The sequence below is a fragment of the Gadus macrocephalus genome, chromosome 13 (assembly GCF_031168955.1).
Source record: "Gadus macrocephalus chromosome 13, ASM3116895v1".
NCBI lineage: Eukaryota > Metazoa > Chordata > Actinopteri > Gadiformes > Gadidae > Gadus > Gadus macrocephalus.
Window position 1 is genome coordinate 15,508,132 of NC_082394.1, and position 27,801 is coordinate 15,535,932.

Genomic DNA, 27,801 nt, shown 5'->3' on the forward strand with positions numbered 1-27,801 from the left:
CACCGTCACTCTGTGTCCATTATATAAAGCTGTCTTTGTAAAGTCTGCATGACAGTGCACTTTATCAGCTCCACCACAAATGCAAATTTGAGGCGACAATACCGTACAGCCAAACCACTTTAGCTCAGTTCCATATTCAAAATCCACTTCAATATGATTGTTTAAAAAATGTTTTCAAACTGAAACAAAAAGACCACACAAACCCTCATATAGAAACAGAGACTTTGTAACGTGGTGTTACACACTAGCCTCATGCTTCAAGGTCTATAGCCTGAACTGGCGTTAAATGCCATCGTAAAATGTGCTGAGTGATAATTGTTGTTAGTTGTAATAAGGTCAAATAGGCCAAAGATGGAAGCCTGGAATGCAGGCTCAAAACCATGAAAGAACAGGGATTGTTGCAAGATAATTATTATACATTTGCTTGTGCATTATCAAACAAATTTTGCAAACTGGCAACAGACCTATATTTCTGGGGAACAGACCTATATTCCACTATATTTCAGGCATACTGAAACTGTGAATCAGTCAAAAGCTGAGATAGTATCTTCAATCTTTCTACGTTCACCAAGACTTGACTAGATAAAACTGAAAAATTACACTTCCTCTTTCTAACCACCAATCCACAACAATGATTGCTGGGAGGTAAGGACTTCAGATAAGAGAATCTACGGGCAAAAAAAAAAGTGAAAGAATGAAAAAGGCATCGTTAACCAAAGAGGAAAAATATGTGGTGCTGAAAAGCAGAACTATGCAAGAACCCTGGGGGGAGCATGTTCATCTTTAATGAGCTGCGGAGGGCTCGGGAGGATCACGTGGGACTGGTGGAGGACTGATAACTTATCACTGGGGCGCAGACCACAAGCCACCTGATGCTCATACGAGCGCTCACCAGCTCCCTGGCAGTTACACTGACACCAGAGAACCACGCATGAGAGGAGGTAGCCTGTCCTTCACCACGCCTGCCCCAACACCCTGCCCACAGTCTACTAGGCTCAGGGTGACCTGGCTTCCCAGGCTACAGTTGAAAAAAGCACAACAGCTATTCAAATGATCACTGTACTCTTGATAGGTAAAAAGCCCCTTTACCCATATGATATGATCCACATATGATAGAGCCCAGTTCTGTTTCTGAAGCCGTTTGGAAAAAAACTAACATTAGAGCTATCACATTTCAGTGTCAATCGAGGAAGAATAAAACCACCTGGTAGGTCCTAAGGGATTATTCCTGGTTAATAAACAGGTTGTTAACAGATAAGAATGACACCTTGGTTCATTAAGATTAACAATTGTCCATTCTGACACTTAATGGTCAAGTGCTGCACTTTATTACTTTGCTTAAATACAATTTTAAAAATGGCTTGGGCATCCCCTTTTAAGGAGTTGAACACAATTAAACGTATTTTAATTTGTCTTTAGATATCCTTTATACTTGTCTATTCTTGCTAGCATATCAAGAGGTGACAATATTCTTTCAACAACATCTTTGTGTCAAGGTTTGGCTTGATCAGTTGAGCTACGATCCTTCACGGTGCCGGTGTATACACTTATGTGAAGAGAGATTCTGGCTTCCATTTCTGCAGCATGGCAGTAGGCACTTTCTGTGAACATCTGGACACGGAACACAGTGATAGATAATGTGTCATTCCATTCCATTTTTTGACCTAAATATTGCAGTTACACTTTATATTTGACGTACTAATGCATCATCATCTTTTATAATATATAATATCAAATAAAAGAAACAAACTTCCTGGCAGGATATCTGTGACAATGATAAAATTATTATTTAAAACATAGATAATGGTTAATATAATTATATATTATAAGTCAAAGTGCAAAGATCCTAGGGTCTCATCTTGAAGAATAGGATATGGGTTGACATGATCTCATTTTGATTCTTAAGAAGTTAGGTAGTTTATTCTTGTTTCCTTGGCATGCTTTATCTTTTGTTACTGCCAGCTAGGCTCTGGGGAAATGGCAACAAATGACAGGGAAAGATTACCAACCACATGCTCACTCCAGCTCCCTCACAAACCCATCCGTTGGACGCCTCCTCTCTTCTTTTCTTGTTTTTTTATGGTGGGGGTTGCATCCACAGTTGTCCCTTCAAGTTGAGGGATGTCACTTTTAAGTTTATGGCTATAACTGTTTTTCTGACTTTGTCGCTGTTACTTCTGAGGCTTATTTCTTGTCCTAAACCAGCAACCCTTTGTGAATATCCTCTATTCAATATATTCAGTAATTCAAATTATTCACTTAATCCCTCAGAGATGATCTATATTTAATTTATCTCCCCTTTAAATCACTTTAATAGTTTCCTTCTCAACTGCTACTGGATAGAGATCAGATTGAGATGCTGCATAGTCTCTATTGTTGGGCAGCTGAAGCCATTTGAGGAGTGTAACAAAGGCTCCATCCAGAGGCAAAACATAAGACTGCAACTCTACCACACAAATGTCCCCCTGGCTGAGATATAGTCCTGTACCCATGACCGACCACCAGGTCAACACAGCACATGCCCTGGGGCCTGCTAGGGGCCCAAAGCTTTCACAAGGGTGTGTGTTTGCGTCTTATCTAAATTAAATCTGCCCAGTTGCTGCCCTGACAGACCACAGTAGCAGGTCCCTAGCAGCTCGCAGCCCAGCTAGTCAAACTGTAGGACCCTATGGTCAACTTGCACCAAGAGGACCATAGCTACGGTCGCCCTTCACCAGGAGGGCCCTAGCTACGGTCGCCCTTCACCAGGAAGGCCCGAGCTACGGTCTCCCTTCACCAGGAAGGCCCGAGCTACGGTCTCCCTTCACCAGGAGGGCCCTAGCTACGGTCTCCCTTCACCTGGAGGGTCATAGTGCCATGTGTGTACCTCTCTCTCTCCCTCCTTTAGAAAAAAGTTTCTTCAGATTTGTCTATGATGTTTAGATAAACTTACATGTTTGTTTGAGAACTTCGAATTAAGTTGGTTACATTTTAATTGTATGTCATCATCATTGGGCTCAGTTTGGATAAAAGGATCTTCAAAATGACAACAATATAAAGCAAGACATCCCAATACCCAATTTTGTGCATTGGAAATAATGAAAATGTTGCGTGTAATTCTTTCCTTCGAAGAAATAAACGTACAGACATATAAATAAATACACCATAACAAAGCATAAACAAAACATAAATATATTTATTTTTTTGAAGCATGCCATAACTCCTTTACAGCAAAATAAAATGAAAATAACTAGGTGTTACAAAATAGAAAATGAAATATATTCTATAATATCTTCTGTCAGTTTGGAAATAAAGAAAATTGGTCCTTAAGAGAATACACAAAGGCAAAAAAATAAACACAATAGGCAAGTCTCTGTCCCGTTTCACTCTTAGCTTATCAGATCCATTTCAAACCCCTCCGGTCTATAATGTGTAACATCCTTTATACAAAACAAAAGATAAAAGCTTTGCTGTATGCAGAAGGAACACAGCACAGGCTGGGTACGGAGTATAACAGCTCACAAGCTACATATGGAAAAACTGCCATAGCCAATCAAGACTGTCAGTGCACAAGCAAACTGGGCCTTTGTAAACATTAACCATTTTTTTATTAATATTATTTAGTGTTGTACAGTATGTGCTAGGGGAGGGGGGGAGGGAGTAAACACGTGCTGACTCATCCGTCCTCTAGACATGTTTCTTGGCGAGCAGAGCCCCGAGCAGCACCCCAGTCAGCAGCACCGCGCCCACCAGCATCCATCTCCTCTGACTGTCCCGGGTACGCCTCGCTCCCGCTGCCGCGTCGCTGCCAAAGACCGCAGCAAAGTGTTTCTGTAAATGTAAATAAGGCCAGATAAGAAGACAATTACAGCCCCAATAACATTAATACATAAATATGCAAGAAGCACACGGTCCCAAAAGGCCGTCCTTGGGCCGCTGGCTGCTCACCCATCCTCCGTTGCTCTGGATCCAGTGGTCAATGTGGTCGTCCAGGTACCTGGTCATCCACTCTGCCACGCGGGGCACCATGTGGCTCATCTCCTTCTCCACACACTCCACGCAGAGGGCCCCCCCGAAGGCAAACAGGCCCACTATGCGTCCCCAGTTGATGCTGTCCCTGAACACCTCGTCCATCACGCTTTCGAAGCTACCGTAGGCCGTGGCGGGGGTGATGGGCAGCTGGGGCGACAGGTCGCTGAAGGCCAGCGTGTAGCGCAACTCAAACTCTTCCACCGATTCTAGAAGCGCTGCCCTCACAGCCTCCGTGCCTTGTGGAGTAGGTGATGGCGCCAACTGGCCATTGCCGTTACCGTCGTTCAACCGTAACCCATTATTACCAATCCTGTTGGACTTGTCCTCATCAGTCCCCTCACCTGCCCCCTCGGGCTGGAAGGGAATAGGCCTGTAATTCCTCTGAGACAGTTTATGGCTTAGGAAGAAGAACACCAGTTCTCTGTTACTGATCGACATGCTTGTGTCAATGCTCATCGCCCGCCTAGTCAGACTTCATGGTTGGGTGCATCTGCTCAAGCTGACCGTCAGCTCTATAGCTAAAATTGGATCTCTTCACTTTGATTGGCTTTCTGTCGTTGGCAACCGGTGCTGTTGGCCTGCGAAGACATGAATCCATGGAGACTATAACATCAAGGAACGAAAAAGGTTATTTGTTAAAAAGCCATGGTTTGTGGTGAAATCTTAAAAGCTAGCCATATGTAAAATGTCCATGAAATGAGCCTACAATTTAAATTGATGCCGTTGATAAGGACATTATAACTCCATTGAATATGGTATGGTGCATACCATTTTGATCAATAAACCTGCAATATTCACACGTCCCCATCCTGTGCGTATGAGAAAAGGTCAAGGCCTATTCTGACCATTATGGAGAGGAATACCTAGTATGGAAAAATGCTTTGGTAATAAAGTCCATTCCGACAACTGACTGCAAACAAAGTTGCTAAATCCTTTGTTAATGACGCGTTTATCTTTCTCCTGTATTCAATGTAATTAAAACGACTGCGCCACAAAAACACATGTGATAGCATCCGATGTACATTTAGTGTGTGGCACCAGTCCACCGTCATTTCACTGGGAAAAGGTACGTTATTTCATCGCCGCCCAGTGATAAGCAGACCGTACCAGAGTATTAGCTTCCCTACGTAGCTACCCTGGCCCTGCGCTATACGATGCAACCAAATCAATATGAGGATATCCATTTAAAACACGTTAAGTCTGGATCGGCAAACATACTAAAGCTGACAACTCGGTTCGGGTTATTCGTGATGAATTTAGTTGAATATCCGGTCTAGATTTAGAGTTAGATTGCTAGATTAGAAACGTAAGGAAAACTATTAAAATACTGTAACCATGGCAGCATTGATCATGCCCAAGTTTGATTTATATACTTACAGTGGTGAATTCTTCTCAATTCAAAACCAAAAGGGTTTTATAAAATGCATATCTGAAAATAACAAAACAAATATCGACATTTTACAGCTGAAAATAGGCCTTGACGTAGTACTGGCCTGTTGCTATTGGCCAAATCTCGAGGCGGATGTCCCTCCTTCTAGATTTTTTTTTACCAATAGGTGGTTTCCCAGAGCCGGAAGTTAATTCAGAAACAACAAAAAGCTATCAACTACAAAACGTTAGGGGGTAACAAGCGATCTAATACTAAATGTTAGGGGGTAACATTGTTATTATCCGAACATGCAATGTAACATTTCAAATACTCATTCTGTCCATGGGCTGAATAAACTCAACTATATATCACTGCAAGCACAAATATTTGAAGCCCCAAATCTATTGTTTGCAAAGAAAAAAATAAAGATAGAAATCAGGGATTTTTAGGAAATAAGCTTATTTATTTAAACGTGTACATAGACAATTAGCATATCCTACATTTTCTATGAGTGAAATGTCAATACAGTTACATTTCACAATGACAAAAAAGAATATCAAAGTGGGAAAATTGTTTCATAAATCAGTGAACTAATGAGCAACAGTAACATATGTATAGTCTAACAAAGTACAATGCCTAAATTATTTACAATGTCACAAATTATGCCACTTAACAGAAGCCATACAATTTTTTGCACAATAATATAGCTTGATTTCTCTCTCAATACTGGTATGAAGGTCAGTATTAGTTGTTACAGTATTTCCATGTACCATGCCATTAGCCCAAATATCTGAATTCTGAATGTTGCTATTGTTGAAACCTTTCTCCACCAGCCATCCTCACACAAATTCAAAGGACTGAATCAAGGCACACTTCAGAGCACGGACACTAACACAGTGCTACCAAAGTATTTGCTTTCCCATCGTTCAAATTGTTTGTCTCCCCTCTGGAAGTCCCATCTGTAGTGCTCTGGATTTCTTTCGTTACCTCTTGGATGTCCTCACTGGGAATGTCGTCGTCGACATTCTCAACTACACCCTCCTCGATTTCTGGTTCACTGTCCGAGTCAATGGATATGGTCTCTGTATATGTACTAAGCTTTAGTGTACAGTTAATTGCCTCACATTGTTTGTTTTGGTGCATGGATGGGGTGCCGGACTTGAGGCCTCCGGGTCTGCGTGAGGTACCAGCCAGTTTGATTTCCTCGAATGTCATGTCATGCTTTATTTTCTTGAGGGCCTGCATGTCAAAGCCAAGCAGCACAGAAGATTTCTTTGACTCACAGTCGCTCTCACACACCCGCCGTTTGTTTAAAAAGTGACTGGCAATGTCTGACTTCCAGAGCCATAGACTAGCGGACAGCTTCTCCTCTTCTTTGAGAGAGAGGTAAGGGCGCTTGTTGAAGTAGGCTGTGAGGAAGGCTTTACGGGCCTCATACGTCTTATGTTCGTAACTTCTAGGATCCAGCACGAGATCTGCATCATCCCGGGGCCCGGGTGCAGCAGAGGTCGTCTTCGAATCGTTTAGTTTGAACCTCTTGGGGTCTGATGTGGTCGGAGTGGGTAGCCGTCTCTTCAGGAACCCGGCACCAGAGGAGTTCAGAGTCAGGGCAGACTTCATGCCCTGGCCTGCATGGGACCGGCCCACTGCCCTGCACTGCACAAGATGCAAGGTGATCGTGGAGGCCACCATGTTGCTTGTGTACACCCCAAGGCAGTGTATGCACTTGTATGTCATCTTTTTCTCCACCGGGTGCATCGTCTGGAGCACTTGGTGTCGCTCCCGTAGATGCTGGGCGAGGGCATGGACGATGGGGCCCTTAAGGATGGTGAAACACAGCGGGCAGAGGGTCTTACCCACCTCACTCTTGTCAGTTAGAGCCGTTGGATTTCTAGCATGTGCCTCTCCTTTCCTGTCCATCACCTTAGGAACGGTTACTTTAACCAAAGGGGGACTGCTGCTCTGAGCAGATGCAGTTGGATCCTGACCATTGATGGACTCCTTCATGTTAAATGTGATTACAACAAGCTGTATGTTGTTAGACTTGTCTTGTTTGATGGTGAGGTCAAAGGTTAACGGGGATGTAGCCGTAGGCCCAACATAGTCGTCTGGGTGAACCTGCTTGACATGCTCAATCATCTTCTCAACGTTGTGGAAAGCAGAATGGCACTGAGGGCAGGTGAGCCCGTGGATTAACATGTGGTTAAGCAATGTATCACTGGGCAAATATCGATTGCAAAGCAAGCACTTGCTGGTGAAGTTGTGGATCTTCATTATGTATTTGGCCATCGCCCAAACTTTCTTTGCTTTATGTGCCTTTTCAAAATGAGCACTATAGAGATTTTCTGGAAAAAGCTCATTGCATACAGTGCATATCTTCCACTTCTGTGTTTGGGATGTGTTCACAGCAGAAGATGTGCTTTCAGCCAAGGCGCTACTTCCAGGAATTGAGACACGCCCCGGATGTCCAGCAATGGAAGATTGATTTTTAAGAAGTGAGGGACCCTGTTTTAAGTTGCCACGCATCATGTGGCCTATTTGCTCAGAAGTTAAGCTACGGCCCGCGGATGCCACTATGGAGGGTTTCTGTGACATTCCAGGGAAGGCTTGAGACCTGGAAACCATAACATTGGCATGCCCAATCATGCTTGTGACTTGAGAGCCAATGCGTTCGTGGTACTCAACCACATGCTGCACTAATGCCTCGTAGCTTCGTGTGGAAAACTGGCAGCGCTTACATAGGATGTTGTTGCCATTGACAGAATTTGCACCATTTTTGACTGATGACTCAGAAACCATGCCAAGGTAGGGGGAGACCACATGCTGAAAATGTTCCCTGTAAATGTGTCGTCTTACAATGTTATATAGAGGGTCCCGGTAAGTGCATTTTTTGCAAAAGTACATTGCTTTCTCCACATTGTCTCCCTGTTTAGCTTTGTCTGGCCATACTTTGTCCTTCTGGGCCACCGCAGCGCCCTGGATGGTCCCGTAGTTCTGCCGAGTTGAACTCGGTATGTGGAATATTTTCACGTGAGTCTCCATCGTTCTCTTGCTCGCAGTGAAGGTGCAGTATGGACAGTTAAGCAGGATGCTGTTCTCAAAATTCTGCCTGTGTACATTGCGAAAGTGGTTCTTGTAGCCTGAGTAGTATTTGGAAGAAAATGGACACTCTGTGCAGCAAAATGGCTTGGATCGATATTCCTGAAAGGCATAAAGCAAAAACATACAATACTTAATAATACCAGAGAAAAAACAGCTGGGACTGCAACATACAATTTCAAAGCAGCATTTAACCTACCTGTGTTTTGGAGTATGATGGGTCCCATGAGGAAATCTCAAGGCAAAGAGTTCCTTTGACATATTGCTCATTAGGGCAAAACTCCTTGAACTCCTGCATAGTGAGACGAAAGGGAAATTAGTCACAGGCAAGACTTGATTTATTTTGTGATAACTAGCCATGCACTATTCAGACTTTTGAAAGTACCAGTCCAAGGTTTAAAGGGAACACGGTCAAATTATTCAATTAAGTATAGCTAGAAATAACTATGAATTGAAAATAACTATGAAACTTTTGAAAGAACTCAAGGTAGTAATTTGCAAAAGGATAAAATATTTAATTGTAATTCTTGTCTAATTGTATTCAAATAAGAACACATTTTCTTTGTTTCTTTAATTGAATAGGAACTTCCAAGCTACTTATCCAAATGAAAAGTGGGATAAATGCACTCACCTCCGCCGCCTCTTTACAGTATTCTAACCCAATGTCACCAAGTGCTTTCTTCACCTGCCTCCTGGCTCTCCGAATCCTGGTGAGGTTGTTCACAGGGAGCTGATACATGTCTGTTGATAACAAAAGCGAAAAAAATATATACGTGTATAAAATATTCAAAACAAGGGTTAGTGGCTATGCAAGAACAATCACAAAAACAACAATTAACGATGGTCTTTTTATATGCTTTATATGTTGTCACCGTGACGCTGAACAATAGTAAATAAAATAATGATAGAATATATCTATTTTACAAATGAGTAATGAGCGAGAATATGGGAAGCACCCATTGGCAGGTAGTAATCATTTTAGTGGACAAATGGACGTTTGGCTAGGTTAAAGGTTTCCATCGTTAGCGGGGCCCTACGATTTTATATAACAGTAGATTGTGTTTGACGACGAATGGGGATGTTCGAAACGGAGGGTTGAAATCGACACAATTGACCACTTATTTAAATCACAGCATCTGATATCCTGCTATTTACCCTGGAGATGATTTTCGCTAACATTAACGCTAGATGCTTGATTCGCTCGTGGCGGCTTGGCTGCGTGCCCCAAAGTTACCTAGCCCCAGTCACAAGTCCACTCTCCCCTTCACTAACCAAATAACCCCCGCTTGATTTAACACACTTTACGTACATACAGCTCGGAGGGATGCAAAGCTTACCTAGCGTATGAACTGGTCCAACAGAGTTTTGAGCTGGGCCAGGCTGGACGGACTCAGGTGAATAATGATGATGATCGCACTCGGAGCCGGTGCTGTGTGATGCTCTGCTAGTGTGCAAGCTAACCAGCTAGCGATCCCATTTGTTGTACGTTACTGTTTCTAGCAAGCTATAGGGTCGAAAGAAGGACAGAGTAGTGCACCATTCATTAGAACGACATACTGGATATTCGATTAGCCGTAAAGTGTGAATCCGAAGAAACTCATCGGCGCTCTTTGACTTGTTTTGCTGACTTGGCCGTAGTGGTGAGCGAGCAGAGCCGCTAGCCTAACCGTATCTATTTCAGCCAAGATAACACTCAATCCAAAATGGCGCCGTCAAAAAGACGGAAGTCATAGGATGGAGCCAGGAGGTGGTGGAGAAGTTGCAACCAGACGGATTTATTGTGTATCTTGAAAATAATATAACATTTCATGCCAGACAGTAAATGACCATGCATTTAATCAATCAAATAATTAATTGTATTCATACATTTGAAGTACGCCATTGAATAAAAATACATAAAAGTGTCTAAATATGATTGATTGCGTTTTTAATTGAAACAGTAACATAGGCCTTTTGCTCACGTTGAAGAGTATTACAATTAAGGGTTAGCGTCCAGCTATCTAAATGGTAGATAAAAACATTGAATATTTATTGCAGATGTTTTCACTCCAGGGGCTCCATAACTTCCAACACAACAGTACGTGGTCCTGTCATCACTAGCCGAGATACCGTCCGATAATCCAGGTTGAGTACACACTCTCCATTCACCTGACAGATAAACTGTCGAATCTTGCAACAAACAGAAAAAAGGATGACATTTACAAATACATAAAATCTAAGAAGTTAAAATACATAAAATATTTCCTTAATGAATGGCCTACCTAATGGCATGGAGTAAAGTAGTAAAGTAGGACAACCTTAACTCCACCTGCTGCTGCTGGACTCCCAGGGTCGACAGCCTGGACATAACAGGGGGCCATGCCTCTGACAACAAAGCCCCAGCCCAATGCATCCCCAATCACCTTGAAATTAATGTATAGAAAAGCCAGTGTGGAACAACCTCAATTTAAATGAGTGATGAATGCAGGTTGAACGTTTTCAAAAAACTGACTTTTGTAATTTTACTCTGTTTTCTGGAATTCAAGCACATTTGATTTGTGTCTAAGAGAGCTACACACAGGAAAGTAATTTGTGTCAACAGGATGTAAAGGCTATCTACTGTGACAGTTAATATGAGGCTGATCTAATGATTAGTAGCCTGTATGATCTTCTATTTCTGACATCTTGCTAGTAATGTAATTACCCTTCACATTAACTACTAACCTCTTACCGTTAACACTCTTTTACTGAATGGTGCGCCAGGTGACAATAACTCTTCACAGGTCAAGTTTCTTCTCAGCACTAGAAAAACAAATGGGAACCATTTTATTATCAACATCAAGGTTTGGAGTATATATGCAGGAAATATATGAAGCTGTGAGATACTTGCCTGATTGTGGATTATATCTCCCTGGTGGGGTCGTGGAGAGATTGGCAAAGGGACAAAATCCAGAGGCAAGAAACTGAAGCCCACTCAAGCTCCCTCGGGGCCCGGAAATAACCTGCTTCCCATCATTACCTTAGTGAAAATCCAAACAAACTATTTAATACTTTACTTCACGCATCAATTATTTCTCAACATGTTTCATCAGTATGCAAAATCCTTTATTTTACCAGAATTGAAACCGGTGTAGTCTTCTTGGGGTGTTTTATGCAGGACAAACAGACTGTCGGGCTGAACGTCCTCTAATGTGGGCACAGAAGGCCCTTCTTCATTGTCTTGCTCGTTGTCATGTAACAGTTCCGACAGGCGCCGGCGCCTGCGGAAGTTGATGCTGAACTGATAGAGTAATCCACTGTCGAAAAAGTTGTGTTTCTTTAACACTGGGGGTGAGAGGGGGGAAGGGAGGGCAAGGGAACAAAGGAGAACCACGTCACATTTGAGGCCTAATGGTATTCATCAGGGAGTGGACAAGCTTTTTCCTTCTGTTCTAAATGACTCCCTTTTAAACACATTACTAACTGAAAGGTATTATGGGATAATAATAATTTAACCGATGCTTGTTCCTGTAATGACCTGGTCATTACATGTTAACCTATGCCATGTTCCTGTAATGACCTAGTCATAACATTCTATCCTAGGCCATGTCCCTGTAATGACCTCGTTATAACATTTTAACCTATGCCATGTTCCTGTGATGACCTGGTCATGAAATTTTAACCTATGCCATGTTCCTGTAATGACCTTGCCATAACATGTTAACTGATGCCATGTCCATTCAATTACCTGGTTATAAAATGTTAACCTATGCCATGATGTAATGACCATGGTCATACAATTTAAACCCATGTTCCTGTAATGAGCTGGTCTTACCATGTTGGAAAATGCCATGTTCTTGCAAAGCTCGGCACAGTTCCACTCCTTGTTTCCGGCTTTCCACTTCAGCATTCTGAAGGAGCCAGTCAATCAGATGGCAGCCAGGAAAGCAGCGCTGATATATAACACCGTGCTTCTCTCTCTGCTGCAAGACCGAGTCCTTAGCTACAATAAGGCTGTGGAACCAAACACACACATACATAATTCCAAGGCTTTCATTAAAGAACACAAATCGCTTTACATTTGGAAAGATACAAGTAATCATCTATTTCAGAGGACATTTTGCACAATAAGCAAGTGTACAATCCAATTTTAAGACCAATCCATTAAACATTTTCAACATTACATTTGCTCAGAAGTGTGCAGCTTTACTCTCCCTTCAGAATCCACAGGGGAATGTCTTAACGTAAGCATTTTTGCTCTCAAATAAAGTGATTGCTTGGCCAAATGAAGCTGCTCTTACTGTTCATACAATCTTTGTCCCAGCATAAAGACCTTCACTTCTTTATTGAAGGGAAACGTGCCATCATCTTTGCGGAAACGGTAGAGAAGTTTTGCATCCTTGAACACAGGTCGCTTGTCACACACTGAGAAAATTAGAAACACAATCCCAATGAGCCTTCAAATTGACATCGCTCTATTCTGTTCTATTGAATTACAGGGTTTGCATTTTTTTCTTACGTATCAGCGAGGCCTAAAGGCCATTTCCTATGAGTGTAACCTTGAGCAAGGAATCACCTGGGTGCTTCCTGCTTACCATGGTGAACAATGTCATGGTCCATAAGATGCTGCATGAGACAGATTGCTGTGGCACGATCCGGTGCCTCCTTGTGAACCACAAGCCAGTCTGTGAGCTCTTGGGCCACAAAGCAGTTGGGGTACGTGCGCAAATGGTATCGCCGTTCCTTAACGAGCTTGCAATCGTGGAGCCTCAACCTTGGATTTGAAAAAGACTGTCAGCAACGACTTTAACCATTAACCTGGACACCTCAGTCACCAAAAAGAGGATCCAACCTGGATCGTCCTCAGCAAGCCATATTCAGATATTGGTAATATGTAGATGCACAAAGTAATGCCTAACTTAGGGTCATACAATTTTTTCCTCTTCCTTCGCCCCATACCTGAGTTGCTCTCCAGCAATCATCACCTCAGCCTTGTGTAGTCGAACCATGGTTTTTCTCCTATTACTGCTTACATGATCCATGTCTCTTTGCTTCTCTTTCTGGCCAGCTATGTTTACCAAATAGTCATTGAAACTGTCATGTGGGAGAAATGTGTTGTGTATACAGCGAGTTAGAGCTGAAAGGATCTGGGGGAGGGGTGGCTATGGAGGCAGGGGAGGGGGTAAGGGAATGATAGGGAGGTGAATATTGGGAAATATTTTAGCCCATTTGTGTAAGCTCTTTGTTTCACAGCAGCAGTTATGGTCAACACCACCGGGTGTCAGTAGTGGTCCTTTTTTGCGCAATCACAAAGGAACCTACACGTGTTAGCGAATTGTTTTTCACATATTTAAGGAAGTAGAAATTACAGACTAATGCATAAATTAAGACTATTTTACACGTGGGATTTTTAAGAAGGTCAGACAAGCAAATTCAGCTACCTAAGTCATTCTGAACCAGCCTAGTAGGCATAGTGAATGCCGGGCTACGAGGTTGTGGTAAAGCAGAAAAATATGTAGGCTACTGTATACAAACAAGCAAATTAGGCTACTGGGATCACATTTGACGTTTTGAGACGGATACATACACCAAACGTGTACAGCAAAACACCATCGACTGATTAAATTGCACAAAGATAATATAACATAGGCTAAGGCTTAGATATGCCAAAAGGTAAAACCACGAATATCGACAAAGGATTATGGCAGCAGACCAGCCTATGGGGTTCGACTGGGATTTAGTCGATATTCTCACCATCACATGTTAAGGGTCTGAAAATACTCTCGCATCAGCTTTTATGCAAATGCCCTGTGCGTGGTCTCATTGGAGAAGAGCTCGGAGGTGTAGTCTACAACGCCTGACGTCACGTCAATGCAGCTTTATGAAGAAAGTGCGCTTCACGCGAAAAGGCAGAGGTAGCACACGCACGATTGTGCTCTTTGAGATTTCCGTGGACTAACTTTACCCTCCGAAAAGCCCATCGCTTACAGTACAGATGACCCACTAGTTGGTAAGGTGGAACCCCTTACGCATGTTTTTTTTTATTTGTAGACATATTGCGATATATCTTTTTTGGAACTTCATTCTAAAGCATTGCGTGTTTACTGCATTACAGAACTGTGGGTATTCGGAACTCCGGGCGGAAAAAAAAGCAAGCTTGCAATGAATATGTCAGCCGATGCGCATTTGCATTTGGGACTTCAGAAAACACCGATGGATTTTGTCAGCGAATTCGACTTAGCCGTTAGTTCGATGAAGTTCGGCGTCAAGAAGGAGACAATGCATGGGGGGGATCGTTCATTTATTGGACCGTGCAATCAACTTCAAAGACCAGAATCTGCCTCCACCACTCCGGGCAGCACACCTTCCAATTCGGTCCCCTCGTCGCCCAACCTCAACCCAAACGAGCAGAGGAACAACCCGGGCGGTGAACAGTTTTGGATGTCTAACAACGGAGGTTACTCCCAGCAAATGTATCCTCAGTCTTTTGGTCTGACACCCGAGGACGCCATGGACGCCCTCATTGGCACAACGGTGCAGGCCAATCCATCTGCGCCCCACGGCCACCAGCCCCCCTTCCCCGCTGAATTCGAGGGGTACGGACAAATGAACGAGCACGTCCCGCATTACCCCGGACACCTCCGTCAGCCGGACGCCCTGGTGGGCCACGCCGAGATGCAAGGTTTGGCTAACACACAGTGCCACTATCCGGGGGAGGACGTCGAGAGCTCGGCTCCCCATTCGCCAGAGTCCCAGGACATGGTCCTGGGCGCGCACCACCTCCACCACAGCAGCAGTCGCCACGACAGAAGGTCCAACGGCGACATGCAGTTCTCGGACGATCAACTAGTGTCCATGTCCGTCAGGGAGCTGAACAGACACATCCGAGGGATGACCAAAGACGAGGTCATGCGTCTCAAGCAAAAGCGTCGGACCCTGAAAAACAGAGGGTATGCCCAGTCGTGCCGCTTCAAGCGTGTTCAGCAGAAACACGTCCTGGAGCACGAGAAGACCAGCCTGGCCTCGCAAGTGGAGCAGCTGAAGCACGAACTCAATCGATTGGCCCGCGAGAGGGACGCCTATAAACTAAAATGCGAGAAACTGACTTGTGCGAACGGCTACCACGAAACGGGGTCGACCAGCGACAACCCTTCCTCGCCCGAGTATCTGATGTGAGTGAACTTTTTGCAGCCCTGGCCTATTTTCCCTAGGCGCCCCCTGTAAACGGTTGCCTATAAAACGTCTGTACAAAAAAATAACGCATTTATGACTTTATCTATAGACCATACAATATAATTATAATAAGGTGGATCGAGTTGCAACTCTTATCGTTCAATTGAAAAAAGGAATCATGCGTCTACCTGAAGAATCACCAAGCATGCATGCGGGACATGTATGGGACTTTTTTATATTCCATATATCATACTCTTACCTGTATTCTATCTGAATGGAGATACTTGAAATTGATTTAACTTGGCGAATACTCAATTTATTATTTACGCAGGACATCTGATTTTGGCTTTCTTTTTTTTGTTTGAATTCCTTTCTTCTTCTTCTTTTTGTCTTTAGCATTCTTGATTGCTTAGGTTTTGTCAAAATTGTTCACATTAATCTTATCTACTCAATATAATTATCTAGAGATTAAATGTCAATTTTTTTATGACGCTGGTTCTGCTGGACGGATTGGTTCCTGTTCTTTCTATGATAAAAAAAAAAAGAAATATGCAAGAAGGAAATAATAGGGATTTGCAGCATTGACAAGAATTGTTTTGTATTTAAATTGTTTTTCATCAACTATGGATCAATAAAGCCATTTGACTTTGTAAATCTGTGTCTCATCATATATCACCTGACAGGGTTAATCAATAATATAGGTTACAATGAATATTTAACCCACATCATGATTTTATATTAGGCCTATTATTATTTCAAAATCTAGACAAATAAGTTACACTGCTCAGAGGTGTGTTCCAGAAAGAGCTGTAAAGTGGTTTAATTGAGATAAGGAGACCTATAGCTTTGTAAGTACGCAACAAAATATATTGGTCAAACATATATTAGACTTTATATTTGAAGTTCCCCCTTAAAATTAGTCAAAAAAATCAATACGATTTGATACACCAATCATATGGTGAAAGACAGCCATTACCAAAGTGTATACGTTTTAAATATACTGCAGGATGGCTGCATGTTTTATTTTACAACCTAATATGCAGTAGGCCAATTTACTGAGACATGCTTACGTGAACAGACAAGAACAGCTTCACAATTCAGGAGGTGAATCAGAGAACAGCATGGTCATCTGCTGCCACAGTGTAGTGCAATGTTTTTATTTATACCCTTGTTTGTTTTTTGTTTTTAATGGGGGCCGGGCAGTAGTGTAAATGAAAGAGTTCGTGGCCCTCTCCTTTCCCTCTGACCTTTGGTCTCTGTGTGGAGGGCTTCCTGGACCCCCCCCCCCCCCCTCCCTGCACACACACACACACACACACACACACACACACACACACACACACACAGACTTGGGCACATGAAAAGCAAAGAGGCGTGAGTGACAGGGGCTGTGTGGCTCAGATAGTATGAGGTGGAAATCAGCCTTCCCCTCTGTTGCCTTCCTCAGACAGACAGGTCACCTTTGCATTCATTACAGAGAGGAAGAGAGAAACGACAACCACAGCACATTGCTCTGCAGATTACCAGGTTTTTGTCTTTCTGATTTTATCTACATGACATCAGTTTTATTCTGCAACTGATGGACTTTTGTTTCACTTACACTTAATACACTTGTAATAATATTGAAACCTTGAATAAACAAATGTAAACAAGCCAACAAACCTATTGAGGCAGCCCTCAAATTGTCCAAGCTAAGAGCTGGTGTTGTTCATATTGAAGATGAATGATGCTTCCATGGTGGCTTTCAACCTTCAGAAAATGCTTCTTTTTTTTTTCTTCATGTAAAATGTGTTGTTATTATTATGTTTGAATATTTTAGTTTGTTTTAATATTACGTAGACCGCTCTTGGGAAGGGTTTATGTGTGTGTGTGTGTGTGTGTGTGTGTGTGTGTGTGTGTGTGTGTGTGTGTGTGTGTGTGTGTGTGTGTCAGTGTGTGTGTGTGTGTTACTGTGTGTGTGTGTGTGTGTGTGTGTGTGTGTGTGTGTGTGTGTGTGTGTGTGTGTGTGTGTGTGTGTGTGTGTGTGCCTGTGTCTGTGTGTTTGTGTGTGTGCGTGTGTTTGCGTTATACACTATTGTCAGTGACCTCAAACAGGCCTGGAAACCATGTTTCTCTTTTATGAGTGACCTTTGACAGCTTTCACCTCACCTCTTTTGTTCAGTGAAAACAGCTCCAAATACCCACCACAGGTGCCCGACGCATGCTCCTGTATCGCTAGGCCTGCACCCGGGAGGCCCGCAGTCAGATTGGCTATTGTACTGATTTTGAAAACTGTAAAAAGTTTATAATAAATCTACGTGATACTGTACATTAATTGTGGCTATTCAGTTCATTCATTTTAAGGTGGGTCTGTTTGTGAACGTCTTATAGAACGATTATAAATGTGAGCAGATTATAAATATGCTTATAATATAAATGGATACAAAATACGCTTTAATATGCGTCTTTTTTTTGTAAGACAACTTGAACAATTTCGCGGAAACAACACCTGCTAAAACTGAGGAACACAATCATTTGTTATAGAGGGTAGTACTAAATATGACGTCTAAAGACGTGTGAACATTTGTGAGGAAAGAAATGTTACACCTTTTTGAATTGACCTTAACCGCAACCTTAAAATGTGTTAACCGTTAACAATTATAATACTTTGCACCCAAATGGAATCAGAAAAACGTTAAGCAATAAAGGCCAAATCTGCGTGTAGTGATTATTTGTGTGTATTGTCGTGTGTGTTTGTGTGTCTGTCTGTATGTGTGTGTCTACACACCAGCATGTGTCATCCTTAAAAGATGTACATGTTGTGGTGTGCATGTGTGCTCATTGCATGCACGGCATCACGCGCCGGCTAACGGGCAGCCGCGGCGGGGCGAGGCAGGAGAAGTGGAATATTGGAGAGGACAGCGGTTTGTGGTCCTGTATCACAGCATGCGGGGTGCCATTGGAGAAACGATTAGCCAGCTCTTTTTCCTCGCGTGTGATAGGCTGCCGGCCCTGATGTAGGAGCCAGGCAGCGCTCCCCCACCGCCAGCCTCCTCCCCGCCACCAGCAGCCAGCCTGAGCCCTGAGCGCCAGAGGCTGGCTACTGAGTCAGCAGCAGGGGAAGGTGTCTGCATGGCTGGGTCATATGATCACAAGAGATAGCCGGAGACAGATAGAGAGCGTCGTCACAATGCTCGTGAAAAAAAGCGCCTCGCTCACAGGATTGGGGACGAATTAGACATTGCCGCATAGATGAATTTGTTCACGGCCCGCGGTCGCCTATGTTATAGACGGGGATAGAGGGATAGCTTCAACCCCGCCGTAGAATAAATGGGCCGTGCTGTTGTTAGGACAGAGAAAATAATTGAAAGACGGTGACCTTAGGTTGGTGGTGCTCCACGGAGTTGAGTGAGTTTGGATGATTTTTCATGAGCCCGGTTGTGTCTCAGACAGTGGACACAGACAGAGGAATGTTGGAGAGGCTGACCATTGTGTAGGGAGAGGCAGGAGGAATGCAGGCTACACTGACACCAGTCAATACAGCCAGGGGCCTCCGGCCAGCAGCGAGGGGGACCGCTGGCAGGATCAGGGGACGCCACGCAGCGATATTACCCATCACTCAGATCTGTCATATCCCGCCCATTGACAATGTCGATTGTAGCAGGTCAACTATTCAAACAAACCTCCTTGTTTTTGAGGCCTACTGACATTAGGCAGTCCATAACAGATAAGGTTGAGTCCAGTAAATGATTGCAAAATGGCCTCCCCGGATTACAGCTGATAGGATGATAGGAGCGGAATGAGTGGATCTTCTAGCCAAATTCGGCATCGTCCAAATCAGCCCTAATTCAAACAAACAACAGCAGTCACTCACTGATTTGTGTGTTTGCCCTTCTGACACGTACTTTGGGTACGTGTCAGCCAAGCAGACATTTGACCCCAGCCCTGCTAAATAACAGGACAATACCAGTCCCCAGCTGTATGTTTTACCTCTTATTGTGCAATGGCTGGGGCCTGCTCAGAGAGCTGCATGGAGGACAGGATGGAAGGGGGGGGCTTCCTCTTTCACTTCCTATATGAGGGTCCAGTCAAGTGACTCTTTGTGCGACGGTTAGGCTCTGTGACACAGGAAAAACACCGCACCGCTGGCTGCGGTTTCCGATCAGGATGTCCACTCGCTGCTCCGCAACAAGTTGTGACACAGTGAATCACGCCGTGGTCAGTGGCCTCACGCACGCACGACGCATGCAGACACACACACAGACACGGCAATCGGTACCGCGTGCAGGCTGCGGGCCTCCTCTCGACGTGCACAAACAATCTCCCTATCTCTCCCTCTATCTCCCTCTGTCACTCAAAATTTTTCAATTTCTTCAATTGAAATAAAGGCAGAGTGCCTCATTGTCTCATCAAATCATCCAGTTACGTGACTCCTGGATTGGACTGTGAAGGTATTTCATTCATTGCCGCTCACTGTGGTCGTATAGTGATTACATTGGCACTGCTGTAAACGACTATGGCCCGCCGTCACATGACGCCCTCATCCGCTCCTCACGGAGTGGATTAATGTGTAGCCCCGGCGCGGCAATAAAAGCTCCGTTGCTATCTTACTGGCTGCTTTAGGGCACCCAGCAAGCTCCGTGGCTATCTTACTGGCTGTTATAGGGCACCCAGCAAGCTCCGTGGCTATCTTACTGGCTGTTATAGGGCACCCAGCTAGCTTCCTGGGGACCTGTTGTTCAGCGTGTTGGCGCATGAGCCCCTGTGATATGATAGGACGGCCCTCTGATAAAGATCCCTGTCACGTTTGACTGAGCGCTGCCCGGGAGGGGATTTGACGAGGTCCTGTACCACAAGAGACTGGACTTTGGAAACAGTGCAGCGGCTGACCTCCAGAATGTAATAATTATACAGGTAGTATACTTCACAGGGCTTCAGGAATGCCGTTAAAACATGGCCATGTTGGACAACAGAGGAGGAAAACAACTGAATGTTTATAAGGCATTAAACCTCAAGGCCAAAGTAGGAATTAGCTGAGATCACTGCTCGTTGAAATGCTCCTCGTTTTAATCTTGGTGACGACTGCACACCATGTTCCTTTTCTTTTTCTTTTCCGTGTAGTGCTGCAGTTTGAATTGCACAACAGAGGGAGCCAGCAGAAAGTTGAAACATGTTTTTTTAATGAACCAAGCACGACGACGGGGAGTGAGACCGCAGTCAAAGAGTCGAAAGGCGACCATTTTGAGAGAAGAGTCAGAGTGAGTGAGTGAAGTAGAGTGAGGAAGGGAGAGGAAAGGAAGTGGGGAGTGCGTCCGAGAAATGAGCTAGCAGGTCTGCTTTGCTCGGGCTCAGCGGCCGTAAACAAGTGGGGTAGGAAGGGAAGAAAGGGAAAGGGGATGAGGGGAAGAGAGAAAGAGGGGAGAAAGGATCAGGCATTTGCCTGCCATGTCATTCTCTGCTAGGATTTCCTGCTCTGTTTTATGGGGGTCATGCAGCTGGCAGGCGCCCTCCTGTTTCTGTCCGTAATGATGACAAGCGTCCATTAGTGCACTGTAGAAACACGAGCCAACCCCCCCCCCCCCCGCCACACACACACACACACACACACACACACACACACACACACACACACACACACACACACACACACACACACACACACACACACACACACACACACACACACACACACACACATACACACACAAATGCAACACTCGCAATGGCCTCTTCCCTTTCCACAGCTCCTGGCCCCAAGCGCTGCCTAACTATCTATAGGGCAGATAATTGTGGCTCTCGGTTGCTTTTGGCAGAGGCTGTGCTGATCAGGGGGGACTGAGCCTCTGCTCGGACGCCGGCCTTGGGTTCTCGGCTGACTGATAAAGTAGTGGTCTGTAGTCTGTCTCCTTATTGTCCACCAGTCTCCCCCCCTGGACAGGTGAAGGGGACTTTGGCTTTTTGGCATGAGGGCTTTCGTATGAAACATTAAACTGTTATCACTGCTGGTGAGAGATTAGAAAAAAAACGGTTATGTAATGAGAGGTGTAATTTGACCGTGACCTACTGCAGCCTCGTTTAAGAACAACACAGCTATCTCACTCCAAACTGTTTAACATTAAAACCGACACAGGCATAGACATTCTCAACCCAATCCCACTAATGGTTGCACTACGAGGAATGCATTGGTACTATGGGACTTTTCCTTTAGATATGGTCAATGTCAATTTACATTGAACATATCAAAAAGAAACTCAAGAATTTAACATAACCCGAGGGGATATGAAAAGGTGGTTCGAGAGACGGCCATTTAAACTGGACCTGCTGCTCACTGACTTCTTCAAAGCCTATATCATTTCTAAGAATACAAACGCTAGGCCTTGCAGTTGTGGACATCGGTGTGTGTGAGCTGTAATCATTCATGTTGGTTGTACTGAGACTCGGTGGAACTGGGTGTGTCTCCCTCCAATGTGTCATGTTAACAGCCCTCTTATGTAACTCCTGCTACTGCTTCTTCTCCGCGTTCCTTGAAAATGGGATTTGAAGTTCTCCATTCCGGTCTTACACACAACGGTTACTTTGCCCATAATTACGTTGTGATTCCATCTACCCCACGCATTTGTCTCCGCTGTCAACGTGTGTAAAAATGGATCGCGAACTTGACACTTGCCTAATTATATACTGCTCATTCTTAGGATTTAAAACTGTGAATCTGGTTAGTTCTGTCATTGGGCCATCAGTTGAAAGACCAAAGCAAACGATAAACATGTATCTGTATTCAATGAATGTTTGGAACTACAGATACAGTACCAGGGAAGTCGATCAGGCTACTACAGTTTGTACGATAATGAACCTGTGTACTTGTTTTGTTCTGTGGAAGAGATAGAGGAACTAGAGTGCTCTGAGATTTAATTGGAAAGGAAAAAGAAACCTCTGAGAGTTATTACTCAACAGTCAAAATAATACACGTGTATTTTCGCTTTGACACTTCCGATTTCATTTAGACTTATATTGGTGACCAGTTCTTGATAATTATCGTTCAGTTTAGAGAAACACATGTTCAGTTTAGAGAAACCGACATCCTGGTTTGGCTCGGCAGTTTTTCCGCTCACTTGTGAATAATAGTATTTCAGAACTAAAAGCCAATTTCAAGCAAACATCCACAGCTGAATTATTTGTACATGTAGCAGCTTAAGCGTTACAGCTAGCAAGTGTCATTCAACCAGTCATTGAACTATGGCGATATCATTACATGTGTTCAAACGTAATTCTCCTAGAATGAAACGTATAAAAATTGAATTATGAAAAAAAAAGATAACAAGAAGAATACAACATATCCATAAACATATAAACAATAGATCCCCTATAATAACTGTATTCCAATGTAGTAAATGAAAGACAATAATTTTGGAAACACATTTATTTATATCTGCAAATAATTGAATTGTAAAAGTTAAGCTACTAAAATACCTGCCTGACTAAAATACTCAGGCCACCCCCAAATAAACAAGGAAATAAATAATACTTAAAGGGGGCATATTATACCACCAGGTGTGAGTGTGATTAGCCTTACAAGACGTTTTGAAAATCTGCCCCTTAGGACATCAGTAGTGGGCGGGTCCACCTAGATCTGTGCTGGATAGATCAGTCTACCAGCCTACCCAGTGGACTGAAGTAAACGTTGCTCATCTATCCAGCATAGATCTAGGTGGACACGCCCACTAGTGATGTCATATGGGGCAGATCTTCGAAACAGCTTGTAAGGCTAATTACACTCAAACCTGGTGGTATAATATGTCTCCTTTAAAACAGTCACTACGGACTCAGGGGGTAACCCATAGACTGACCTTTAACCTTTACCCAACAAGTCAACTGCAAGGAGGTTCAACTGTTCGAGGATTATTGCGAGAAAATCCCCCTCCTTTCTGTCTCACACACAGACAGCCATCTTCAGCCAACACACAGGAGGATACGAAACGTCATCTGCATACAACATGCATCATAATTAGGGCATTTAGCAGACGCTTTTATCCAAAGCGACTTACATCGGTTAATACACACATTATCATCATAGCTTCATCATATCACACTGTGAGGGACCGGTGAAGGCAACATGACGACAGTTTACAGTGGGACTAGATCAAAGCCAACCAAATATCTTTGTTACTTAAGGGTTCTAGTATGGTGATCAAACCCCTTGAAACATTAAGTACGTTGTTTAACAGAGTTTGACACAGTTCAGAAGGTCAGTATGACTCTTAAGTGAAATGAAGTAATGGTGTGGAAGGCACCGTGGTAGATGCTGTGACTCAGTGATAGTGTATCCGCTTTCAACACACAGAAAGCTGAAACTGTTTCCCTCGCTCCTTTAAATAACTAAGGAGCCATCTTTATCACCGTCCTCAGCAATGACGGAGATCATGTCAAGGTATTGGCAAATATATTTAGGTGAAATGCTGTTTTATTACAAAATGGCAAGAAATGTGCACATCTATTCCACTCGTGGAATTGATGCGCACTTTATCAGGCTCACCGATTTGACAAAAAATGGATTATGTTCAACAACTATACAACATGGCATTTCATGGCAAATTCTCACCCACCGTAAGGTCACCTAATGACTTACAAAGTAGCTGAGGTTTCATTGACAGCTGACTTGCATCAATACCTGTTTGGGATGGATTTTATTGATTAGCCAGATAAAACGAGGGCTTTTTTTTTTTTTTAAAGGATCGTATCTGTCAATATCCTCTTCAAGCAAACCCACGACGGCGGCCCTCAGCGTGGCACTTGAGTCGTTTTCCTTTTGTTGTTTATTACTTTCTTTTGTCTAAGCTGTGCTTTAGTCAGTCACTATGGAATCAGTGGAAAGCAGCATCATCGGGCTTTCCCACAGAAGGAAGAGAAGAAGAAGAAGAAGAAGAAGAAGAAGAAGAAGAAGAAGAAGAAGAAGAAGAAGAAGAAGAAGAAGAAGAAGAAGAAGAAGAAGAAGGAGAAGGAGAAGAAGAAGGAGAAGGAGAAGAAGAAGAAGACACTTTGAAATCAGATCACCCACAATGCCCTTTATCAAGCGGGTATGCACCTGATAAAGCTGTCAGAAGAGCCCCCCCCCCCTCCTCACCAGCGGTATTATTCACGGTCCATGCTGGTAAAACAAACCTCAGAAGAACCCCGGAGCTCTGAGCCTTTAAGCCTGATCCTAGTACAATGCTTCATCAGCACTGATACAATGACTTACACCTTCAAATAAAAAGACACACAGCACACTTAAAGGATTTTTTCTGTTTTTCTTTTAACAAAATATCCTATTATTTGTCTAATAATTATAGTTATTTTTTTATAATTAGAGGATTTTTGGATGCATGTCAATTCATGTATCCTGCAGCCCTGAGTGGGATCTTATTGTATCCCTTTTTCTTTGCTTTCAGACACGCCGACCCCCCCAGGGCTATTTTGACATGTGCATGCATATCTATCTGCGCTGCCATCTCTCTGCAGTATATCTGTGTCAGCAGTTGGCCGACGCAAGAGCATGAGAAATGTAGAGAGCTCAGTCCTCAGTGCACCCAAATAGGGGCAGGGAAAGCTGTAAACACTTTTCCTACATGATGGTGTGTGTGTGTGTGTGTGTGTGTGTGTGTGTGTGTGTGTGTGTGTGTGTGTGTGTGTGTGTGTGTGTGTGTGTGTGTGTGTGTGTGTGTGTGTGTGTGTGTGTGTGTGTGTGTGTGTGTGTGTGTGTGTGTTTGTGTGTGCGTGTGCGTGTGGATGCATGTGCATGTGTGTTTTGTCATCCTGGAAAGGTGGCACATGGACTCTTCCCACAGTAGAGTGCAACCCCCCCCCCCCAGTCACACTCTCACACCCTACTAGCCGATGACAGGTGCCTTATCACTGCCCGCATCTGCAAGGTTGGTTTAGTTTAGGTCATTTACCCTGCAAGTGTTTAAAGGATTAGAGATAAAAGGGACAGTGGTGCACCCAGTCACAGCTATACGACCCTTGTCAACACTCTCTGGCGTGGCTTCTTGAGGCGGTCTTCGTCACGGCCCACTTCTGTTATAAACACTGGAGCTCATTCTTTAATGGAGCTGTTTGTTTTGCAATCATTCCCAGCCTCAACTGTACTACTAGAGAGTCTCTGTAAGCGGATATTTGGATCTTACCGGGGCAATGGATTCCAGCATTATTTTATTACAGATGATTGAGATGCTGTGCAAAATGCGATTTAGAACGCTCTCCACACAATCCTCCACACATAGGTAATTACTATGTTACCTCTATAAACAACCAGTTTTGTCGCTAAATTGTCACTCATTATCACATCTCATACATTACATTCAGTTACGTTCAGAAAGGACAAAAGTGTGTTACCCAGAATAACCACACCTATATTAAACTAACTCCTCCATAATGTCTTATGCCAGCAGAAAGTGATTTCATTCATGTTTGCGTCAGAGGGCGCTGGCAGGTTTTAGTGGAAGGACTAACATTGTCAAAGAGGTGCTGCTTTAGCTCGACTGTGCCCGCTTTTAGACAGATCTGCTTGGGGGGACATTTCCCAGATTTGGGGTGGGCAGCTTTTGTCCGCGTTGGAGTGTTCTCTGCAGTGCTGTGCACTTGGTTAAATGTAACTTATGCACATTGTACTTTTACTGAGCAAACTAATACGAATGGTAAAGGTAATAATATTTTATTTGTTTACTGGACATATCATGATCATTCATAAATCATCAAAATAGCAAGTGTTATATAAAATAAATTGAATTGTTTTGAATATTCAATCTTCTGAATATTAAATTGTATCTATTAGCTTATTATTAATGGGGTTTTATTGCTATTGAAATAAAATACATTATAAAATAAAACAAAGATCCTTCATTAGTATATTTGAAGTACCACAAGCATTTGTAGAAACCCCCTCCACAACAACGGTATATTTTCATACATTTGACCCCATTTCGGTGGCATTTTAGAACGTTTATAATCCCTCCCTGTGTGCGCTGCACGCCCCATATAGATCAGGTATAGCTGAAGACAGTTCAGCTCTCAGTCGTGTCCCGCCATTGTCTGCACAGCATCTACATCTTCTCTCTCAACGATCCTCTTCACCTGTGTCCACACCTGTGACCATTAGGGCACTCATTTGGAACAAATGCGTTGTTATGCTAACCAGCCCGCTGAAATGACCACGCTGACAGGGAGCGGTGGGAAGAGGGTGGGTGTGGCCCGAGACCAGGGGAGGAATGCCCTCCCGTGCAGGCCCCTGGACCAGGCCCTGCTCCGCGGCCGACCACAACTACGCGAGAGGCTGACCTTGCCTTTGGCCCCTTGGCTGTGTGACAAAACGCTCCCCGTGCTGTAGTGCGGGGCGGCCGTCCTCTAAATGAAAGTAGCTGAGAGGCGAAGGGCAAAGAAGCCCATGGAATATCAATGTGTGATGCTCTCAATTAAGATTAAAGCTTTGAATAGAATCCTATGGAGGCGCTTCCCTAAGAAATGCTTGACATTTTACCCTTGCTGACTCTGGATAAAATAGTGTCATGTGCCACGAGCACCAGTGCTACGCTAACTACTCCCACTCGCCGCACCTCCTCAGCAAGCTTTCCATTTGCAGGATTCATTTTGTAGATATTGACTTATGCCACGGCCACACTTCTAAGAAATAAGTGAAATGGATCATCTTACTGCCAGTGGATGATAAGAATAGTGAAATATGGAAAAGCGTGCAGATCAGCAAAATGACAAACTAGTCGGGGGAAATTTGAGGCAGTGACGATAAAGCCTCGGAGACAAATTCCCTACAGCAGAATAAAGAAATAGGAAAGGAAGAGAGCATTTTTTCGAGTGTGTCTCTTAAAAATGCCTTTTTAAGGACGAGCACCCACAACAAACAGCTCCCTTATTAGCAAAAAACACCTGACAAGCTATTATTCAAGGGCTTCAATGCTTGTTCCATCCAGTATGGTAATTAACAGCACAACGTTGTCCTTTGAATATGTAACATATATTATACATGTACAACGTGTTGTTTGTGAACATAGCTCTGTATGCCTTCCTATGATATTGGTGTTTACAAGCAGGGACAAAGAGCTTGCTGTCTGATGGAGCCAGCCTTTTTTTTTATAAACATTAAATGGTTTTAATCATTGAATGGCTACTTATAATTTCTAAGGATACGATTACAGTTACTTGCATTGGATGCTTTTGGCTCAGCT

The 27,801-nt window shown here is 43.6% G+C and overlaps 4 protein-coding genes across 11 annotated transcripts; 1 reads left to right on the plus strand and 3 right to left on the minus strand.

Moving 5' to 3' along the window:
• Nucleotides 1-3,155: 3,155 nt before the first annotated feature.
• LOC132471247 (bcl-2-like protein 1) lies at nt 3,156-5,546 on the minus strand. 2 transcript variants are annotated; one of them, XM_060070387.1, is made up of 3 exons: nt 5,389-5,546; nt 3,928-4,589; nt 3,156-3,810 (listed from the first exon to the last, which is right to left on the minus strand). In XM_060070387.1, exons 2-3 carry the CDS (start codon nt 4,465-4,467, stop codon nt 3,667-3,669), a joined length of 684 nt encoding a protein of 227 aa, XP_059926370.1. In that variant the 5' UTR covers nt 4,468-4,589; nt 5,389-5,546; the 3' UTR covers nt 3,156-3,666. The 2 variants fall into 2 exon arrangements, with proteins under 2 accessions (XP_059926370.1, XP_059926371.1); XM_060070388.1 differs by having other exon boundaries at nt 3,928-4,614.
• A 276-nt stretch (nt 5,547-5,822) lies between these two features.
• Nucleotides 5,823-10,167, minus strand: adnpa (activity-dependent neuroprotector homeobox a). Of its 2 annotated transcripts, none has more exons than XM_060070378.1 (4): nt 9,817-10,167; nt 9,111-9,220; nt 8,679-8,771; nt 5,823-8,581 (listed from the first exon to the last, which is right to left on the minus strand). In XM_060070378.1, exons 2-4 carry the CDS (start codon nt 9,216-9,218, stop codon nt 6,269-6,271), a joined length of 2,514 nt encoding a protein of 837 aa, XP_059926361.1. In that variant the 5' UTR covers nt 9,219-9,220; nt 9,817-10,167; the 3' UTR covers nt 5,823-6,268. The 2 variants fall into 2 exon arrangements, with proteins under 2 accessions (XP_059926361.1, XP_059926360.1); XM_060070377.1 differs by having other exon boundaries at nt 9,111-9,224.
• A 65-nt stretch (nt 10,168-10,232) lies between these two features.
• si:dkeyp-97e7.9 (DEP domain-containing mTOR-interacting protein) lies at nt 10,233-14,206 on the minus strand. 6 transcript variants are annotated; one of them, XM_060070383.1, is made up of 9 exons: nt 13,397-14,206; nt 13,033-13,211; nt 12,739-12,862; nt 12,273-12,451; nt 11,573-11,782; nt 11,349-11,477; nt 11,190-11,260; nt 10,777-10,843; nt 10,233-10,648 (listed from the first exon to the last, which is right to left on the minus strand). In XM_060070383.1, exons 1-8 carry the CDS (start codon nt 13,477-13,479, stop codon nt 10,778-10,780), a joined length of 1,041 nt encoding a protein of 346 aa, XP_059926366.1. In that variant the 5' UTR covers nt 13,480-14,206; the 3' UTR covers nt 10,233-10,648; nt 10,777. The 6 variants fall into 6 exon arrangements, with proteins under 6 accessions (XP_059926366.1, XP_059926362.1, XP_059926363.1 ...); XM_060070379.1 differs by having other exon boundaries at nt 10,777-10,881; XM_060070380.1 differs by having other exon boundaries at nt 10,777-10,881; nt 11,183-11,260.
• Nucleotides 14,207-14,308: 102 nt separating this feature from the next.
• Nucleotides 14,309-16,264, plus strand: mafbb (v-maf avian musculoaponeurotic fibrosarcoma oncogene homolog Bb). The gene is made up of 2 exons (XM_060070386.1): nt 14,309-14,447; nt 14,553-16,264. Exon 2 carries the CDS (start codon nt 14,600-14,602, stop codon nt 15,611-15,613), a length of 1,014 nt encoding a protein of 337 aa, XP_059926369.1. The 5' UTR covers nt 14,309-14,447; nt 14,553-14,599; the 3' UTR covers nt 15,614-16,264.
• The last annotated feature ends 11,537 nt before the right edge of the window (nt 16,265-27,801 follow it).

Excerpts from the sequence above, each read along its gene's own strand:
- si:dkeyp-97e7.9 (XM_060070379.1), bottom strand. The coding sequence starts at position 13,479 with ATGGATCATGTAAGCAGTAATAGGAGAAAAACCATGGTTCGACTACAC. Across the intron at positions 13,212-13,396 it reads ATTGCTGGAGAGCAACTCAG|GTTGAGGCTCCACGATTGCA; the intron begins GTATGGGGCGAA and ends TTCAAATCCAAG. Across the intron at positions 11,783-12,272 it reads ACATGGCATTTTCCAACATG|TGTTAAAGAAACACAACTTT; the intron begins GTAAGACCAGCT and ends TCTCACCCCCAG.
- mafbb (XM_060070386.1), top strand. The coding sequence starts at position 14,600 with ATGAATATGTCAGCCGATGCGCATTTGCATTTGGGACTTCAGAAAACA.
- adnpa (XM_060070378.1), bottom strand. The coding sequence starts at position 9,218 with ATGTATCAGCTCCCTGTGAACAACCTCACCAGGATTCGGAGAGCCAGG. Across the intron at positions 8,772-9,110 it reads ACTGTAAAGAGGCGGCGGAG|GAGTTCAAGGAGTTTTGCCC; the intron begins GTGAGTGCATTT and ends CTCACTATGCAG. Across the intron at positions 8,582-8,678 it reads CATCATACTCCAAAACACAG|GAATATCGATCCAAGCCATT; the intron begins GTAGGTTAAATG and ends TATGCCTTTCAG.
- LOC132471247 (XM_060070387.1), bottom strand. The coding sequence starts at position 4,467 with ATGAGCATTGACACAAGCATGTCGATCAGTAACAGAGAACTGGTGTTC. Across the intron at positions 3,811-3,927 it reads TCCAGAGCAACGGAGGATGG|AAACACTTTGCTGCGGTCTT; the intron begins GTGAGCAGCCAG and ends TTACATTTACAG.